This window comes from Neurospora hispaniola (assembly GCF_033458365.1).
Source record: "Neurospora hispaniola strain FGSC 10403 chromosome Unknown B0T23scaffold_8, whole genome shotgun sequence".
Taxonomy (NCBI): domain Eukaryota; kingdom Fungi; phylum Ascomycota; class Sordariomycetes; order Sordariales; family Sordariaceae; genus Neurospora; species Neurospora hispaniola.
In genome coordinates, this window is record NW_026944413.1 from 1,205,206 (window position 1) to 1,219,595 (window position 14,390).

The 14,390-nt window shown below is 53.5% G+C and overlaps 2 protein-coding genes across 2 annotated transcripts; both read right to left on the reverse strand.

Moving 5' to 3' along the window:
* Window positions 1-592: 592 nt before the first annotated feature.
* B0T23DRAFT_231116 (glycosyl hydrolase family 47-domain-containing protein) lies at window positions 593-4,011 on the reverse strand. The gene is made up of 2 exons (XM_062833890.1): window positions 1,295-4,011; window positions 593-1,194 (listed from the first exon to the last, which is right to left on the reverse strand). Exons 1-2 carry the CDS (start codon window positions 3,829-3,831, stop codon window positions 825-827), a joined length of 2,907 nt encoding a protein of 968 aa, XP_062689224.1. The 5' UTR covers window positions 3,832-4,011; the 3' UTR covers window positions 593-824.
* A 2,262-nt stretch (window positions 4,012-6,273) lies between these two features.
* Window positions 6,274-11,619, reverse strand: B0T23DRAFT_231157 (uncharacterized protein). The gene is made up of 4 exons (XM_062833891.1): window positions 9,672-11,619; window positions 8,965-9,608; window positions 6,606-8,835; window positions 6,274-6,542 (listed from the first exon to the last, which is right to left on the reverse strand). Exons 1-4 carry the CDS (start codon window positions 11,519-11,521, stop codon window positions 6,422-6,424), a joined length of 4,845 nt encoding a protein of 1,614 aa, XP_062689225.1. The 5' UTR covers window positions 11,522-11,619; the 3' UTR covers window positions 6,274-6,421.
* Between the last annotated feature and the right edge of the window lie 2,771 nt (window positions 11,620-14,390).

Here is a 14,390-nt window from a genome sequence, read left to right on the forward strand (position 1 = left end):
CGCAAAGACTCGGGGCGTTGATTTTCAGGTTCCCAGGAAATCAGGCATAATTTGTACACTTGAGGCACCTCTAGTATTGCATATGCTCGAATTCTCTACCAAAACCCAAACCCTAAGGCATCTAACACATCGATTCTGCCAGTTAGACCTTGGAACCTAAGAATCAACATCCCGAGTCTTTGCGGTATATTTACGCAGTATGTAGATGCTACAGTTTTTCTTGTGCTGCATCTTCCGTTGTGCACATACATACATGGTTCCTTGCATGGTCTGGTCTGGTTCGGCACAGGTACCCGGTAATATTATGTCGGGGTATTGTGCCTTGAATTCCTCGGAATGTAAAATACCTAGAGGTATATAGGGAAGATGGACTTGGCTTTAGGTGCGTAGAGGTAAGTACTATTACCGAACTTAACCTACAGCCAGGTTCAATTCAGGGATAACTGAAGGTACACAGATATCATACCTAGTCAAGGTGACTGTTTCTTCACCATCCTCATCATCATCATCATCACCCAAGCAAGCAAAGTCAATATGTAACATGCATGTCTTTCACGTCCATAAACCCCTCTCTCTCTCTCTCTCTCTTGCTCTTTCGATCATTCGAATCCAACCCGGCTTGCTTCAACTAGGTACACTACACCCACAAGGTTTCGCAAGGTAGGTACGTTACGTACGTACGTACGTTAACTATCCAACCCTTACTTATCAACGCTAAATCCGATGCCAACTCCAATACCAACTCGATACTGATGCCAAAAAAGTACTTTCCAACTCCTCATTTCCTTCCGTTATTCCAAAAAAAAAACATCACCACCATATGCCTACGTCGGCCGTTTAAAAGGATGAGCCTCGGTATTAAACACATACTCATCCAAGCTCACCACATCCGGCTCGGCAAACAGCAAGTAGAAATACTTGAGCGTTTCCGCCAACCAGAAACTCTCCATGCTATCTGTGAAGCTTGGTTTCGTTTGCTTTCTATCGTCATCTTCATCTTTATCTTTATCTTTGGTAGAAGAAGTAGAGGTAGAGGTAGAGGTAGAGGCAATGGCAACGTTGTCAATAGCGCTGTGAGCAATGTCGGTGCGCGTGGCGGCAATGACGGACTCAAACATGCGCCAGCCTTTGTCTTGCCATCTGGGCGAGCCGGTGATGCGGTAATAGTAAAAGACGGATTCGATTGCTTCGGGGCTGTTATTTGTTAGCGAAAGGGGGTCGGTTACTGATATGGTTTGGAAAAAAGGGAGTGCTACAAGGGCAAGATGTGCACCAATAAAAGGGGGCGCCATACCGAAGGATATACCGCTTATCATTCAACGACACAAACCCCGGCGGGATATTCTCCCTCTTGATCCTGTCCTCAACATACTCCTCATGGCTGAGCGGCTTCTCTGGCTCCGGCGGCAGGAGGAGTTCGGACATGGGCTTTTGCTGTTGGTCTTGCTGCCCATGGCCAGCAATGTTATTGTTCAGATCAAGCTCATCTTCGAGCTTATTGACTTTCTTGGCCACCTCGATCTTGTCGTCTTCAGAAAACCTCCTCTTGGTCAGGTGGTAATCGACATCCTGCTGCATGCCCTGATGAACACCAGGGTTTAGTCCCGATTGGTGGGTATTCTTGGGCTTAGCTTCCTGCTCACTTCTTGCCCTAGCCGCCGCCTCCTCAGCCTCAGCATACTCCTTCTTGAGCATCTTCACTTCCTGCACCCACTCCGCATGGTTAACCTCCCACTTCTTCAGCTGCTCGTCTCTCCACTCCGCCTCCGTATCAATGGCATTATACCAAGCCGTCTGGTTCCACTGGCAATCATCCGCCTTGGCGCACGGCAGGACCATCGAATACTCGGGCATGATGCCCGTCGGCATGACCTCGTACGCCCACGCACACCCGGCAGCAAGCTTCCTACCAATCTCCACGTCCTCGGGGCTCCCAAAGATCTTGCCACCCAAGCCGTACATGCCCCCCAGAAAACAGGTCAGGTGCGTGGCCTCCCACTCGTAATTGAGCTTCTGGTCCGTGTGGTCATAGCTGGTCACCTTGGCCGAGAACAAAATATCGGGGTTCCCGGGTGCCATGGGCCGAAAGAGGAGGTACTTCTTTACAGCGGCCGACACCTTTTCGTGCATGGTGCGGTACTTGTCCTCGAGCCCGCCTAGCAACAAATACTGCTTGGGGAAGTATTCGTATGCCGAGTCTTGGCTGCCGCCCATGCTGTACGACTCGGCGCCCCAGCCGCCTGCTACCAGGCCTTGGGGCACGCAATCCCAATTTGCGGGCATTCCTTGCGCGTCGCGCGGTGGGCCTTGGTTTTTGGCTCCCTTCCAAGGAGGGGGTTGGTGTCCTGGGACTGAAGAACGGGGCGGGGGTGTTCGTCGGTTGAGTTCTCGCTTCGTGACGCCATTCAAATCCAGAGGGTCCTTGCCATTTTGGATGTCTTGGGCTGTCATCCCGGCGGTGTAGCCCTGTGGCTCCTCATTGAGGTCTGTGGCATCGTCAACCTGCTGCTTTCCAGCATCGCTGAGGTTATCATAGTTGGTAGCAGCCTGAGCGGTGCGGTTGCAGCCAGAAGCGTCAATGTTCTCTGGGAAAATTCCAGGTAGAGCAGTTCCGTCCTCTCGGTTCTGCAGATCCTCCAAGGCGTTCGTGATACGGGCAACAGCGTCATAATACTTGTTCTCGCCCGTCAGCTGAGCTAGGCGAGTGAACTCCATGCTCAAGGTACCCAGCTCGGCCATACCGGAGCGGGTAGATGCTCGCTTGGGGTTTTCGTTGAAAGACGGGCGCCAATTGTAGTACAGAATCGGCATGCGGTTGGGGGTGTCGAAGACGCTCATGAGCACCTCGGCGAGCTCGACGGCCTTGTCCAGGAGGATTTTATACGCGGCCTCTGTCTTTTCACCACCGGATACGTCGTAAGCGCCCAGAAAACCACCAAGGTAACGAATAGTGGTCTCAAACACGGGAATCTCGGAGCGGTGCGCAGAGTAGGTAAAATCAAGCTCCTTGACATACTCGACGGCTTCATCGAATTCCTCCTTCAGCCCCATGATCCAAAGCGTATCCAGCGCATCGACAAGCGTAGCGGCCCAGCCGCAAAAGGGGTCTTTAGATATTCTGGTAACGGGCGTAAGCTCGTCATGGCCCCAGGCATACTTCTTGTAACCGGACCAAGCGCGTTGCGCCTCCGCCCGGACCTTGTTCAGACGAGCCACGCGCTTCTCCTTGGCCTCGGGAGATTCTTCACCAAAATTGAATTGGACCGTGGGAATGGGTTTGGGTTTCCCGGTGGGCAGCTTGATGATGGATTCTTTAGGAACAGGGAACCATTCACTCGGCTTCTGCCAGTGTTCCTTTGTCGATGTAGGCTCAACGTTTTCGATGTCCGCGATAGGCTTTCCACCGTCACTCGTTCCTGGTACGGGCCGATCGGGCAGCTTCACGGCAACGTGTGACTCCTCGGCGGCACTATAATCATGCGCCTTTCCGACTGTAGGGGCGGGAGTGGGCAGGCCAAAGCCGCCAGGTACCTCGTTACTGGTCTTGAGCTGGGGAATCCTGATACCGGTCTCTTTCTTGGGCGTAGGTTGCGCGCTAGCTGTAGTCTGTTTCTCGTGCGCTATCGACGTAGGTTTCGGTGGTTGTGGCGGTTGGTATTCAACATTTAGTCTGTCTTGGGCAGCCGAGTCTGCTGGCGCCTTCTTTGGAGAGTACAAAGCGGACTGTGAGAGCTCCCAGTCCGAGTTCTGGGAGACATGGTATAGCAGCACAAGAATGATGAATGCGCCTATGAGAAACGGGCGGTATCTTCGTATGCGTAGAGGTAGCATAGTAGCGACGAATGGCCGCCGAGGAAGCGGAAGATGGGCGTGGCCAGTCTCACAAGCAGGGCAGAGTCGAGAAGGACCGTCGGTCGACTAGGGACAAAAAGGGGACGTGGTCGCAAAACGTGCCCTGGGAGAGCTTGGGTATGGTTTCGGATCCCCAACGAAGTGTCGCGTGTTTACAGGAATCGGTAGGTAGTTCCGAAAAGCTACCTAGAGGTGTTGGGGAAGGAGGACGAGTGCTTCAAAACAACCGATATCTAACGGTATGGCATGGCTGATCAGGAGGGGGTTCGCTCGTCGATAGGTAGATATCCAACAATGCCGAGAAGGGTGTTGTTAGGTTGGACTTGAGTAGTATGTAACCTACATGGATAGTGGTAGGTACCTCTCTAGGTATGTATGTATGTATGTATGTATACGGCAACTATCTCTAGAAACCGATGAAGGGACTTGGCCGTCCAACGTGTCGTCCCCTCGAGGGAAGCTGTAACCGAGTCTCTCTTGGAAACCACCACAACACAACTTGGGTGTGCTTGGTGTGATGAAAAGAGTGAAGAGTCCGAGTCGTCGTCGGTTCGCAAAAAGGAGTGTGTCAGGTGTCAAGATCAGAACTGAAGGAACTAAGCAACTAAGCAGAGAGAGAGAGAATACGGAAAACAGGAAACGAAGAAGGAACGGTAGTGGTTGTCGCTCCCCTCCTCTCCTCTCCTCTCCTCTCCTCTCCTCGTCCCCCCTCCCACTTTCCCCCTTCCTCAGAATGCCCATTAATGGCTTGGCTGACGGCGGCGGCGGCCCCTCCCTCCCCCCTTGGATCGTCAAGTCCATCGTTCAGTGGATTCCACTTGCAGTGGATTTCCATGCCCCGGAGACGAGCTCAGGGCCGCGAAAAGCCATGTGCCGTTTGCCAAGTCAATTGGTTTCCCTATTGGTCATGACTTACATGCCAAGCTGCCAAGATCGACCCTCCCCCTCCACCTTTTTCTGTAGGTAAAAGTCCCCTGGCGGCTTGGCGCTGTCTCTGATCTTCCGAGGGAAACCTCTACAACAAGAGGTGTGACAAGTGTGGAAGTTGGCGGTGGACTCTGCTCTGTCTATGTACAGTACCCGCTATGTAGACCTAGAACCGCGGCGTGATTGAACTGGGAAATATCCAGAGTTTGAACCAAGATATTACTAGAAGAGCCTCAAAGCTAGGTAAGTAGGTACCTTTTATCTTTTCAAGTTCAATCACATACATATGTATTATCAGCCATGCGAGCGACTACCATACATTTGCATCACCAATACATACCGAAAATAGCAACAACGGATATCTGATGCCGAGCAAGTTCTTCCAACCGACAGACAGCAGACAGCTCCTCCATTCATCGCCCATCCATCCCATCTACGAGCTGCATACATGCCTATACTCATCTCATCCCATGTCTTACAAAGTATTATTGAGACGAACGGCTTACAGTTAAATTAAAGATCGGATGAGATCCCGAGCTATCAGATCAGATCAAATCAAATCAAATCAAATCAGAAACATTTGGGGAAAAGGCGACAACGACACAACTGAGCTGACCCATTAATCACCTTTTTACCGACGACAGACAACGAATCAGCAAGTATGTTGATGTATGTACTTGGGTGCTAAACATGAATAACTAACTACCCATCACACACATATATAGATATATTTTTACAAGGGCCCAAAAAATAAGGGACGAGAAAAGAAGGGAAAAAAATCCGAACACAGGACAAGCAGGGGTACATCACAACTTGGAATCTTGACACTACCTGTACAGCGAAAGATTCACACAATTTTAACACCTCAACCCATAAAGTCAGATTTGCTCTTTCACTAACTCTTCGCAGTTAATCCAATATCTAGTATAGCAAAGATAGTACTGTGAATTGTACCTCCAGACAGACAGGTCATGTTTCTACCTACGCCAAATCTCTTCGATTGCTTCACCATAGAGATACCGTACTATAATCTCTAAAGTGAGAACCAGCTCACACTCCCTCTCTCTCTACGCCCGTCTCACACAGACACACGTACACACACTCGCAGAATACAGTTCGACAATAGAGAGATACGCGCTGGAAAAGATTTCACTCGTTTGCCTTCCGACATCGAACGATCCAAACCTTGGGCACAGCCCCCATCCCCACTCCCCCCTTTAAATACCTATGGTATAAACCCTGACTGACACCACACCCCGACCGACCGATCGTATCCGTCCCATTACCCCTATTATTTTCATTTTTTTTCTTTCTCTTCTCCGCCCTTTTGTTGGAGATCCACTTCATTATTTACTTGTAGTGTACTGCTCCGATTTCCCCCAAGTCTTCCTGCGCAAGTTTTCCTCTTCTCAAGTAGGGTAGGGTGATAGGCTAGCTCAACTTCACCCCAGTACTTCTCTTCTCCCGGGCCTCGTCTTGCCCGTGGTTATGTGGTGAAAGCACAAGTAGATGTCTTCAAGTGCGTTTGGTTTTTCTTTTGTTTGGGCACACCACAAGGTTGTCGCCAATTATCCTCCTATACACCAAAGCCCGCTAGCATGCAAGATATATAGATGTATGATGACGTCGTTCCGCAGTTCAATTAATAAGTACCCCTAATCTTGGCATACAGCTCCGTATCCATAAAGCTGTAATTAGGATCCAGCTCGCAAAAGGGGTGTTGGGAGAGAAGGACGTCGGCGGTAGGGCGATCAGTTGGGTCACTGTGGTTTATCATAGTTAGTATATAAACGGTCATCATCACCAACAAGGAGAGAAACACTTACACAGTAAAGCAATCCAACATAAAAGCAATCGCAATCGGCGTGATCTCCTCCCGGATATCATCCGGAATCGGCGGCGCCTCGCCATTCGCAATCTTGTAAATCGCCCCAACCGCCTCATCCTTGCTCCATGGCCTTCTGCCCGCAAACATCTCCAGCACCACACAGCCCAATGACCAAATATCCACCTTGGCCGAGTATCCTTCGCCCTGCGACCGGATCACCTCGGGCGCCATCCAGAACACGGACCCCTGCATCGAGTTGGTCTTGTCATTCCCATAAATGTTATCCGTCTTCTTGGAGATGCCAAAATCGGAAATTTTGCACGTGCCGTCCAGATCCAGCAAGATATTGTCCGCCTTGAGGTCCCGATGCAAAATCCCTTCGCGGTGCAGATACGCCAGACCGGAAAGCGTCTGCCGCGTTAGAGACGCAACCACGGGCTCCTCAAACTTGCCGTGCTTGCGCAGGCACGAGCCGATGGAGCCACCCGAAATATACTCGAGGAAGATGGAGATAGACGTCTCCTTGCGCTCGCAACCGAGGTACTGCACAATGTTGACATGATCCAAGTGCTGCATCGTGTCAATCTCCTGATCGAGCGCGGCCACCAGCTCTTGCATCTTCTTCTTGTCGCCTTGGGCGGCTTTGGGGTTCACTTCGACTTCCTTGACGGCCAAGAATTCACCCGTGGTCGCGTTCATACCGAGGTAGACGCGGCCAAAGGTGCCCTTGCCAATCAGCTGACCCTTGAACCAGCGGAACGTTGTTTGTCTCTTCGGTAGCGTGTTGATGTTGTCTTGCGTGGGAAGGGTCTCCTGGGGAATGGTAGACAGAATGGACCCCCGCCTAGGTTCGATCTGCACAATGTTGGCGTTGAACATCTTTGTGCTCTTTCGCCGCATGAGGTTGGTCGTCGCGTTGGGAACCGCCGGTGTGGCCACGTTCGTCTGCATCGACGTTTGCGTATAGCGCTTGTGGGCTTCGTGCGCACCACGGGCCACCTCACGAATAGACTTCATGCGGCCAAGGCCTCTAGAGCGGCGCACACTGCCCGATACCATCGATGGTGGACGTGACTCCAGCGCCTTGAGCGTAGACTCATCAGACCCCAGGGTATCGCTCTCGTTGAAAGTTGAAGAAACCCTGTTTAGCGGCGGGAGCATAGGAGCGTTGTTGCTACTGCTGGTAACCGCCGTGTTGCTCTGAGCCATGGTTTCCGCCATCGGCTGCGGCCGTGTCTGGAATTGACTCTCGTCCACCTCGGCAATCGGTGACGGGGCATCGACCTCAACCTCCGTGTCACCGCCTTCCTCAAGCACAGGCTGGTCGACATCCAAGTTGGGGAAGAAGTCCTCAAGGTTGTTGATAAGGGCGTCGGTCGGGGGACGGTTGGCCCAAACATCCTTCTCAATGAAGGACTTGCGCCTGCCAATCTTGCACTCCGTCTCATCCTGTTCCCATTCCTTCGATGACCCCGATGGGACAGGCGCTGACTGCCGGTGACCATGACCCGAGGAAGCTGGCACACTAGCATGCTCAGATTCGTCCGTGAACGTGGCCATTCTGGGGCTGGCCTGAGGAGTAGTGAATGCCACGGATAAGTTCTTCTTCGAGCGATCGGTCGCCACCTTCAAGCTTGGGCGCTTGCCGAGTCCTTCGTCGCTCCCGCCCGAATCGTTTTTGGTCTTCGACGTCTCCGCTGTCTTGTTTTTCGAGATCGGAACCGCGAAGAGGCCATCATCTGAGTCGTCCGAATCATCTTGATCGTCTGCGTAGTTTTGATGGTTTGAACTGGCGTTGAGGGATTCACTCTCAGGAGGTGGGGTGAAGCGCACATCGTTATCGCTGAAATCCACATCTGGACCATGGGACTTGCGCTTGGACTCCTCGTGTTGAGCCGGAGCTTGTTGTTGCTGCTGTGGTTGCTGTGGTTGCTGTGGTTGCTGTGGTTGCTGTGGTTGCTGTGCTTGTTGTTGCTGCTGTGGTTGCTGTGCTTGTTGTTGCTGCTGTGGTTGCTGTGGCTGCTGTTGTCTCGACTGGTATTGTTGCTGTTGCTGTTGTTGTTGCTGCTGCGGCTGCTGCTGTGGCTGTGCCTGATGCTGGAGATGTGGATGATGCTGCTGCGATGATGGCGGCCGGTGATTCTGCTGATATTGTGGCTGGCTGATATGAGACTCGCTTGGTCTCCTACGAGCATTGGGACTAACAGCTGAAGGTGACGGCGCGCGTGCTGTTTGGTACCGCAGTTTAGCATCTGTTCTATAATCAAGCAAGTGGTTCTGATCGTGACGAGGACTTCGCTGATCTGAGCTCGATCTCACGTGCTGCCCCGAGTCAACCAAAGACATGACTTCCTTACCTCTTTGCTGTTCGCTCATCTCACCACCATGCCCGACGGGCGCTGAGGCGACACGGTTTGGTGATAATGCGCGAGCACCACCAGCGACAGGATGACCGATGCCACCCAGGTGACCGCCTATATTGATTAGCAAACTGCCGATTCCTCCTGATGGTGATGGCACTTCGGCGGTTCCTCTTATGGCGGCTGGCCTCCTCGTCTGCCTTTCGGACGTCGTGTTCTCGCGTATATCCGTCGATACTCGTCTCTGGTGGTATCCATGATCTATGGCGTTGTGATGATGGTGCTGGGTGGCATGCGCCGTGCTAGGTCGGAATCCCTGTCCAGTTTTCTTACTCAGTGAATTGACCTTTTTCAAAGTAGCCGATGGGTCCCCTGGTGGTGCAGGTGCCTTTCGTACCGGAAACAGGTGATCGGGCCTCTTGTCCTCGAAGGGTGAGAGTCGGGGCTGGTCAAAGTCCACTTTCCTGCCGACAATACCGAACGGTGTCGTCTCTCCGATCGGACTTGTCTCCTTGATTGCGTGCTTTCTCGGGGGCTCTGGCTTGTGCTCGACTGGCTCCGGCACTGACATCTTCTCGTCCCGGTCCTTGCTGGATATCGTATTCTGCCTTGACGTCGGCGGCGATGAACTAGAACGCTGCCTTTGTCCGTTTAGCCTGTTGAAAGTTTCCTCGTCCATGGGAGGAGCGCCGCGAGGAACATACGATGATGGCTGACCGCTTTGGGTTCCGGTACCTGGGTATGGCGAACTCGTCAAACCGCCCGGTTTTACAAAAAGTTTTAGTGTACCGATTGCGTCTGCCCGTAGCCTTTTGTTCGTGAGTAGTTTCATATCATCCAAGGGCTCCTCATGGTCGAACTTGCCCAGCTCAGTCACGTAGATTGCCGCGCCTTCACTGTCAGGTAGGCCCAGGTTGATGCACACTAGCTGTCTCAAGTCATGAGCGGAGTCGATATCAGTAACATCCAACATGCGATAATTCCAGTGATCCAGAGTGGCGAGGAGATAAACCCGAGTAGATACCACGCTCTTCTTCCTACTATGGCCGCTCTGGAACCCGACACTGTGATCGTGAGTCGAGATACTTGAACCGGGGCGCTGATCGAGCGAAGTTTCGCTGACATGACCGGCACGACTGCCAAGCGAGTGAGCCTTGAAGCCGGTAGCTGGACTGGTGGGGGAATCCAGCTCGTCGGGTGACGTTCCATCTTCCTTTCTCTTGTTCCGCGACAAGAAGGACAAGAACGACTTTGGGCCCTTGGCACTGTTCGGAGGGTCAGTCCCGGCACTCCTGTCTCCTGTTTCAACGACACCCAAGGGCCGACCACCATCTTGACCGTTTCGACGATCGGGGTTGTTTGAGTTAAAGCTATTCTTAATCATATCCGCGAGGCTTCCGTTCTTAAACATGGCTGCGGCGTCGGCAGGAATACCAGACCCGTACTGTGCTGCGTTTGAGGATACTGAATCACTGCTGTTGCGCGAACGATGACCAAACCTGCTGCCGCTGCGATGTGGTGACGATGACAAGATCGTGTTGCCGGCGTTAGAAGGGAAGAGGGCAGAAGAAGGGTTAGGACTGCCACCGATCGGACTATCCTGCCTTTCTCTCCCGACCGTACGGAAGGTGCCTGCGTTTAGGTCGCCCGATTCGCTCACGTTACTGGTGCTCGGGCTGTGACGACGGGCGCTGTCTATATCCAGATTCCTCATCATGCTACGGTGATTTGGCTCACCTGATGACATGGTACTTGTCAGCAGCGGCATCGTCGTTGCGCGCGATTGGGAGAATCTCCTGCCTGCGAAGCCCGGGCCCGGGGCCTTGGGTCCGGACTGGACTTGCTCTTCCTGCACAAAGAGATGAGATTTGCTGAACTCCACGTTTGGAGAATCTGCAGAATCGGGACCTGCGCTAGGCGGGACGCTTGCACTGACGGACTCTCTGCGGGCATGGCCTCCAGCTCCTCCCCCTCCTCCTCCTGCTCCTCCTTGCGCGCCTCCACTTGCCGCAACTTTGGATGGATCTACAGATCGACCCGTCACGATTCCCCTGATCATTCGTCGCATCCGCTTGCCCTCCTCCCGCTCTTTCGTCTGGTCCCAGCCCGTCTTGCTCATCTGGCACTCATGCGCCAGCTGCGGATATACTTGCTGATGCATCATACCAAAGTTTCCGCGACCACCATGACCACTGCCGAGCTCCAGAAATTGCGCACCATGAAGGTTCAAGACCTTGAACGTATTCACCCAGTCCTGGGAGAAGCTGTTTGCCTGAAGCCACATCAAGACCCTATCAAGCGGCCACTGCGCTGCCAACTCGGGCGGAATAGCCGACGAGCTGTTGGGGGTGTTGCTGGTGGTCGATAAGCCCCTGTCCGCCGTGGGAGCAGCGTGCAGCCTATGCGCATCCTCCATAGATATTCCTCCCAAGCGCTGCTGTTCGGCCCCGGTCCAGTTCCCTGGGCCCCCGATCTCGTCGGGCAGCCCCAAGCCCGGAATGCCCACACCTTCACCATACGTATCGCCGGCCGATGGAATATAGGTCGCGCTCATTTGCTCGCTCGGCGGAGGCGGGGAGGTATCGTGATCGAGGTAGCGGGGGGGCCTGGGGTATTGGAAGCGGACGCAGCCGCCGCCGCCGCCGCCGCCGCCGCAGCCGCCTGCGCATGCAACAAGGGATTGTAGGCCTGTAGCCCGCCATTTCCACCAGGCGGAGGAGGAGGAAGATTGAAGGCGGTCTGTCCGTTGTATGGGCGTCCCCAGGCGCCATGCCAGGGTGCAGCGCCCAAGGCGCTCGGCGGGGCTATTGCGCTCGGAGGGAAACCCGGGTTCCCGGGAGGCGGGCCGGGAGGAGGCGGCAATAAGGATCCGCCCACAGTTCCTGGTGCGCCCGGGTAGCGAGGGGGTGGAGGAGGAATGTTCATGACGCTGTTGATGCCTGCAACTCCAGAACCGACTTGCGGGGGTGACATGGGCGGCGGCGGCGGCGGGACCGCAAAGGGCCGCGGAGGGTCCCTCTGGCCATTTTGGTACATGGCCGGAGGCAACACCTAGGCACGGGTGTTGAGCGATGTCGTCGGGAAAAAAGTAAGGCGATCAAGCGATTGCCACGGATGGGTCTGGCGGTATATGGCGGTAGAGATATGTGATGGCCGGCAAGGGTGGCCGGCCACGGACTATCGGTTGATCGAGGTTCGCGGGGCGGGGAAGGCTGAGGCCGATCGTTTTTGCGCGAGTCGTCTGATGTTTTTTTGCTGGATACCTGCTGGAACGGGACGAGGGCAGCCTGACGTGTGGTGCAGAGACAGATAACAACAACAACGAAAGACAGGAAAGCGAATGCAAGGTATGGGCCGGGCTGCTGGTGGAATACCTAGAGTCTACCTAGACTGTCGTGACATGTGGAGGATGTTGTCGTCGAAGATGGGGATAGAGACAAACGAGCGTATGTCTTCGACGACCAACAACCCTGACTGGAAAAGAGGGTGTTGTGGTTGTTGGGCCCGGACTCGTCTGATTGGGACTCGGGCTATTGGGTTGCGGCACAGTTGAGATAACAAAGGTCGGGGTAACTGCTGCGACAGGAACGACAAAACCGTCGGTTCGCGGCAGTTGGTATAGCCTGTGTGGGTAGGTAGGTAGTGTCCCGAGGTACGGCCTCCTCTGGTAGTAAGATGGAAGGTAGCTTCAGATAGGCAATACCTAGCTAGCTGCCTAAGTATATAGGTACCTGGACTACCTCTAGGTAGGATCGGTCGACGATGCTGTGGAGAGAAGAGGTAGTCTAGAAGTAGTAGTAGGTAGTGTAGAGGTGATGGCGACGGGATAGTCTCTTGTGTGTTACTGTGTGACTGACAGGATGGACAGATGGAAGCTGAATGACGAATGCAGATGGCAACCACCTAATCGAGGTTGAGATCGGTGGACAGAACAGGTACGGTACTATTGTGCGGTTGGCTGAACTGACACAAGTTGACGGATTGAACCAAAGAGGAGGTGTGGTTGCTGTGTGGTACGACAACGTCAACGTCAACGTCAACGACCACGATCTTGCGTCTAGCTCAGCTTGTTTCGGTGTTTGTTTGGTGTTGGTGTTGGTAAGGTAATTAGTTGGTCAGATCGTGACCCGATGCCCGACTGGGAATTGACTCGATGAAAAAAAAACCCCGATGGATAAAAATGGAAGGTATCGGACGACATTGAAATTAGATGACCGAGTGAAATGACCCCTTTCTGAATTGCCCGCTCGTGATTTCCCTAGGCATATGTCCTTCCCGTCCCTTGCCCATGTCCAGCGATGGATTCCCAATCTTTTCCCGGCCGGGCCAGACTCCGGTCGCGCATGAAGAACACCATACGACAGGCCTTGTTCGGTGAAGTATCTTTGTGTGTCCAGATCAGATCCTTTCTCCGAGATGGCAGCACGTCCAAAACGTGTCGCTCGGGGCGTGTGTGCTGTGAGGGGAAAATTGTCCCGCACTACGGTTTTGCCCGCCCATCCACCCAAGCAAAGCCCGAGAAGGGAAGCCCAACACCGTGGCCCGTCCAGTCGCCGGGGTCACCCACCTCAGGGCAGCTACCTCTAGAGGTAGGTAGGTACCTCTACCTCTCTCCACTGTTCGTCCGCTATAGCAGCGCCGAGCTGTTTCGGGCGGTATGTAGTGTACACGTACCTTGTACTGTAGCGGCGTTGACGTTGTTAGTGCACCCAGGCTCCCTTGCTCGCCTGGCCGGTAGTCACCTCGCTGGGGTTTAACAGGCTGAGGTGTCTGCATATAGGAACCTAGTGGAACTACCAGATCCAAGATCGGTACCCGTGGACACTACCCGACAATACAAGCGAACCTCTACCTCTACACTTAGATCTAGGTAGTGTACAGATTTCAAAGCCGCCAGCAAGCGACCGGGCGGGCACTCAGCGGATCCAACGAAACAGACCCGACCCAACTTCAAATGATCTTTTCAAGTCTGACATGTGGAAGCTGTCGGTTCATATTACACAGTGATCAACACTCAACAGACACCAAAACCGGTGGCTTCCGCTTAATCCGTGCTTTTAACTGCAAGGACCCCCAGTTAACCGGGCCCCCGTCCCCCGCCCGTGCATCTGATAGACCCGACCCGACTTGGCGGCCCCGTTCTTTAAGAAACAAAAAAAAAAAAAAAAAAAAAAAAAAAAACTCTCCGTGCTTCACCTCTCCACTTCGGGCTCCCGGGCTTCCCTGACAATCCGTTGTCGGCTGTTTCAACCCTGGGACCGATTCGGGGAGAGGCTGCAGCTACTTCTGCCGACCGACCATCTGAAACATCCTTACCTAACCTCTTCGCAGATACCGACCGACTCTTTCGAAACTGCGTAAAGACACCAATAACAGAAAAGGTACATGTTACCGGCGATCCCGCCCAAAACCTCCCCGGTGTG